This window comes from Impatiens glandulifera, chromosome 3 (assembly GCF_907164915.1).
Source record: "Impatiens glandulifera chromosome 3, dImpGla2.1, whole genome shotgun sequence".
NCBI classification, from domain to species: Eukaryota; Viridiplantae; Streptophyta; class Magnoliopsida; order Ericales; family Balsaminaceae; genus Impatiens; species Impatiens glandulifera.
Genome location: NC_061864.1, coordinates 6,423,032 through 6,428,504, shown reverse-complemented (window position 1 = coordinate 6,428,504; position 5,473 = coordinate 6,423,032). Strand labels below are relative to the sequence as shown.

At 35.4% G+C, this 5,473-nt stretch overlaps 1 protein-coding gene across 1 annotated transcript; it reads left to right on the top strand.

Annotated features, from left to right (window-relative positions):
• Positions 1-735: 735 nt before the first annotated feature.
• On the top strand, positions 736-5,255 carry LOC124930985 (putative autophagy-related protein 11). The gene is made up of 8 exons (XM_047471362.1): positions 736-962; positions 1,072-1,272; positions 1,353-1,484; positions 1,568-1,605; positions 1,718-1,799; positions 1,932-3,767; positions 4,284-4,393; positions 4,503-5,255. Exons 1-8 carry the CDS (start codon positions 885-887, stop codon positions 4,705-4,707), a joined length of 2,682 nt encoding a protein of 893 aa, XP_047327318.1. The 5' UTR covers positions 736-884; the 3' UTR covers positions 4,708-5,255.
• The last annotated feature ends 218 nt before the right edge of the window (positions 5,256-5,473 follow it).

Below are 5,473 nucleotides of genomic sequence, written 5' to 3'. Positions count from 1 at the left end.
TAGAAGGGTACCCTTAATATTTTCTTTTATTGTTTTTCTAATTTCTCTTTAAAATATGGAAAAACAGAGTATAATAGACTAGAGTAGATCTGCAGTTGACTAAACATACACAACTTAACCATTATCGAAACACCACGCACTTCCAAATGTAGTAATAGTAACACACTGTACAAGTTTTATTTATAACCTATATTGATAATGTTTTATATTATTCACAAGACAGAGAGCACGTGGTTTCTCGTGAGCCGCCGGGGAATACTATTTCCGGACACCATACAACCATGTCCAGCAATAATGACTAACTAATTTATTATATGAGTTGGCATTTGCCAACATAACAATTATAAAAAGGATTCCAGATCTAGGTCTTTACAGAAATTAACAACACAACATTAAGGATATGTTAGGTCTAATCATGTATATGTATTTATAAATTCATTAGATTTATTTATTTATCTTGTGTAATTTAGGGTTCTTATTAGATGAAGGTTTAACCAAAAACTAGTATCAGAATTATAAAGAAGCTTTCTTGTTTTATTGGTTAGGTATAAGTTTATTTAATGAATCTGTAAATCTACTCCATCCATCCATCCATCCATCCATCCTCCAGAGTCCAGATGAAGCAACGAATCAGATTCCTAGCTAGGAAAGAGTGGGTAATTAATAAACTGGGCCAGTCTTCTGTGTTTACAGATTATTTTATTATTATTATTATTATATACTCTCTAACTACCAAGTACCCTCTCATTATTTCCTTTCATGGGATCATTTATGGTAGTGAGTAAGGATCAACGGCATTATTATCTGTCATCTTGAGGAAGGAAGGAAACAAGTCATGAAGTTCATGTGGTAAGACCTAAGAGGCTTAAAAAGTTGAACTAAAAATGTTTAAGCCAACAAGATGGAGAAGCGAAAAGAACAAGATCAAAGCAGTTTTCAAGTTGCAGTTTCAGGCAACTCAGGTATGTATGTATATAGTATGAAAATGTTGTTGCAAATTTCCTATATTGATGATCTGACAAGAGATAAACTCACCTGGATGATACCCTGTAATAATAATAATGAGAGTAGGTGCCGAAATTGAAGGCAAAATCGATCACTATATCTCTAGTTCCAGCTGATATAGGTAAGCCAACAGTAAAGCTGGAGAAAGCTGAAATTGTGGATGGATCATGTTACTGGGAAAGTCCCGTTTATGAAACAGTAAAACTAACAAGGGAAGCAGAAACAGGAAGGATTAATGAGAAGGCTTACCATTTTGTCTTGTCAACAGTAAGTCTCAGATCACTCTGACATTTCATTTCACCTTATTATTCAGATGGTCGGTCTCTAATGCATAAAGGATCCTGCAGGGATCATCCAAATCAGGTTTCCTGGGATCAGCCTGTCTAAACTTTGCAGATTTTTTAGAGGAAGATAAGCCTCTCTTGGTCTCATTGTCCCTTTATGGATACAACCATGAAGAAATTTCAGCAATTTTGCATGTAAGTAGTAGAGTAGCACCAAACCCTTTGTCCTTCTTCATCATACACATCAAGTTAATGGTTACATATCTATTTTTGGGCAGGTCACAATTCAGAAAATGCAAGGACACAGTGATCAGAGGTGATAATGACTCAATTAATTCTTATTCTCTTATGTCAGCGTTGGCTATGATTTTAATGGAATTTTCATTTTTAAAATAATAATGCCAACAACATTCATTATTGATCTTCAGATGCATTAAAGAAAATGAAGCTGCAATGGTGGAGAGACAGAACCAAGATACTGATGGAAATGCAACTTACAATTTGATTGAGGTATGTTTTAATCTAAAATTGTTTTTCACTATCAGCAGCATTTTGTCCAGAAAAATGTAACAAGATGAGAACAAATACCTGCATGGATAGAAAGACAAGTTAGCATAAGCAACAGTTGTGACACTTTGACAGGAAACTAGAAATGAAGAACATGGTAGAAGCTTGACAAATCCTCAATATGAAGATCATACTTCTCTGTATGCAACATCGAACCACATGCATCAGAGATCAAACACTGATTGTTCAATGGGTTCAGCATCTGATGGAAGTACTTTTGACTCCATTAACAGTCCTGAGGAGATGTTACTCGAAGAGACGATTACAAGAGCATCTGATGGGATTGTTGAGAGACATGAAACAGGAACTTCTAGGTTACAAAGGCAGGCAGAAGTGACGGATCTTGAAGTGCAGGCTCTGCGGAAGCAAATTGTAAAAGAAGGTAAAAGGGGACTTGACCTATCAAGACGTGTTGCCAGCCTGAAAGAAGAAAGACATACACTAATAGAAGAAGCTGACCAGTTGAGGACCATGCTGAACAGAAGCAGTGATAAGGAAGTGTCGTTACAAATGGAGGTTGGGAATTCAAAAATTCTGTTAGACAAATTAAGGAAAGAGTTAAATAATGAAAAGGACATGAATAGCAAGTTGAGATTGAAGATAAAGAAAACTGAAGACTCCAACTCTAAATTTGTTCTTGCACTAAGAGACGTTGAAGAGATTTTGATGCAGAAAAATGATGACATTTCTGATCTCTATGCAAAAACAAAATCCAGAAGCATATTTGAAGATGCTTCTCCTTCTGACGGGGTAGATTTTCTAAAACAGAAAATTTTAGACTTACATATTGAAATGGAAGAATGTAAGAGAGACAGAGTAGAGATAAAGCTGCAAAAGGAGAAGCTTGTAATGGAATATGAAGCTTTGAAGAAAGAAAACCTAGAAAAATCCCAAAATTTGGAGCAGAACTCAGTAGAGGAAGTCAAGATGCAGAATGAGTGCTTAAAATATTTGAAAACTATAGAGGATTATGCACTTGAGGTGGAAAGATTGGAGAAAAGAAACAAGAAACAGGCACTGGAATTGTCGGTATCTTCGAGTACCATTAGTGAGCTGCAAAACCAGGTAAAAGAGATGGAGAAAGAACTCATAAAGCAGACACAAGTATTTGAGGAAGCCCTAGAAGGCATGACACATGCTAAAGTTGAGCAAGAACAGAGGGCTATCAATGCAGAGGATGTCATGAGAAAGAACAAAATGAATAATGTCATCACAGCACAGAGAATCCAAGAGGAGTTCAGAAAAATTTCTCTCGGAATGGAAACAAAGTTGGATGAGAATGAAAAATTGGCCACCAAAGCAGTTACAGAAGCCAACGATCTACGGCTGCAGAAAGAGGTTCTGGAAGAAATGCTGCAAAAGGCTAATAAAGAACTAAGGCGTGTCGATGAGAAGTTTGCTTTACAGCTTCAAGATTTTTCGAATGAAACAAATGCAAAAACAAAACAACTAGATGAGATGAACGAGGAACTCAAAGAAAAGTGTGTGCAAATTGAGAATCTACAGAGGCATGTGGAAGAAATTAAGAAAGCTTTCTCATTGGAAAGTCAAATACTAAGAGATGAGATGGGAAGAGTCAAGGAAGGTCAAAGCAGAAATGGAACAGAGCATATTAAGAAATCATTGGATGTGCAAAGTTGGAATGATGAAAGAAAAAAGCTCGAAAGAGAACTTGATTTAATGAGAAAGGAAGCACAAAAAGTGGCAGTGGAATCAGAAGCAGCAAGGTCTTTAAAGGATGTAAACAAGCTGAGGATAAAAAAATTACTGTCAGACATAGAAGCACACCAAATTCAGCATAGTCAGCTCAAGCATCGATTAGCTGAAGAGGAACTGAAGAATGAAAACCTCAAGAAAGAAGTTTTCAGATTAGAATCTTATGTGCAGGAAAAGGAAAAGACAATCACTAAGGTTAGTATGGCAATAAATTCACTTGACATAAGCATTCAACTCCAATTAAAAGGGTCAGATGTAAAATGCAATGCATATATCTACTTTATTCAATTGTCTGCAAAGTTCATAAATGTATTTCATACTAAACTTGATGAAAAGTTTATGACCCTTACTTCCTCGAATCCTTGTCATGGATCAAAGCCAGATGATCATCAAGTTTATTCCATCTTTCAAATAAAGAAGAGTGATACAATTAGATGAAAAACTTTTCCAAACAGTTTTGACAAATATCTCTAGAAACTATCTCAAGTACTATAAAAGATCATTCAGAACCTAAAAGCATAAAGACCTATATATATGAAGTGTATTGTCTTTTCAAACTTTGATAAAACAACACAATATAGGCAATTCTCAAAATAAGTTCTGCAAATTCTAGATGGGACATACCTACAAAATAAAAGAACTTTGGGTAATCAAAGATCTTCCATTTATATTCATCAAACTGAAACTTACTATGGGAAATATTCTCCTCAGTTTCATGATTCAGGAAGTGCTGAGAATGTTGCTGCAGACACTAGAGATTTTGATTTACAAAATCTAATGATGGGCGGTACAGAGCACACTGCCAATAAATCCATGCAAAGGTATTTTCTCAAATTCTGAACTTTCTCTCTATCATTTGCCTTTTCCTTCAAAGTGTTAACATTCTATAATATTGAGATTATATGATAATGAACTTGCTGTATTTCACAGTAAACCAGAAACACATTCTGGAAAAGAGGTCAACCTGCTACAAGAAGTTGCACAGCTCAAGGAAAAAAATATGAGTTCGGACAGAGAGTTGAAAGAAATGCAAGAGAGATATTCAGAGATAAGCCTCAAATTTGCAGAGGTTGAAGGTGAGCGTCAACAACTGGTAATGACTTTACGTAACCTGAAGAATCGAAAGAAGAACTAGCAGTTACACAGAAGAAGTCATTCAGGAATTATAGAGCAATGCCAACACCAGGACATGGAAGTTTTTGGATTATGAATTCAAGATCTCCCTTTTTCCAAGTCATAAACAAAATATACCTTGTATATTAGTGACACATTCACCCCCAAAATTCTTCTATTTCATTAAACTCTTATTGTTCACTGTCACAATACATCGATGTCTGCAAAACAGTTCCAACAGGTTCACAGATATTCTCTGAAGCCTTCATTGAATTTAAGAGTTGTTGTCATGAATTTGGTGAGTTGATTTTGACAAGGAAGGCAGCACAGAATGTGAATTTGGTAAGTTTTTTCCCTTTTCCTTTCAACATACTGGCAGCAGTCTTCCCAGTAAAAACACTTTCAGTTGAAAACTTTAAGCATTTATTGTCAAAGATTCCTTGTTTTCCTCTATCTTCAACCCTTTTGAATTATCACAAAAGGAAATAATATCTATGGACTTTTTTCTCATCATTAAGAAAACTATATACAGAATATATGCTGTAATCATTTATGACCAGCATTTTTTTTTAGCAAAAAGAAAAGTTATCACTGATTATTATTTTTGTGATACCAGGGCATCCGAGCCCACTTGTGTGCAACTCGACTAATCCTTTGGGAGGCTAGCGCAACAATCCACCACCACCCACTTAATCAAGTAACAAAAAATGAAAGAAAAAAAGCTATCTTTGTTGCTATAACCTTCTTCAAGAAATTGGCAATATAAATCCATGTCATCCAATGCAGCA

Bases quoted from the DNA above. Each gene is read 5' to 3' on its own strand.
- LOC124930985 (XM_047471362.1), top strand. From the start codon at position 885: ATGTTTAAGCCAACAAGATGGAGAAGCGAAAAGAACAAGATCAAAGCA. The intron at 963-1,071 runs GTATGTATGTAT...TAATGAGAGTAG, and splicing joins TGCAGTTTCAGGCAACTCAG to GTGCCGAAATTGAAGGCAAA. The intron at 3,768-4,283 runs GTTAGTATGGCA...TATTCTCCTCAG, and splicing joins AGGAAAAGACAATCACTAAG to TTTCATGATTCAGGAAGTGC.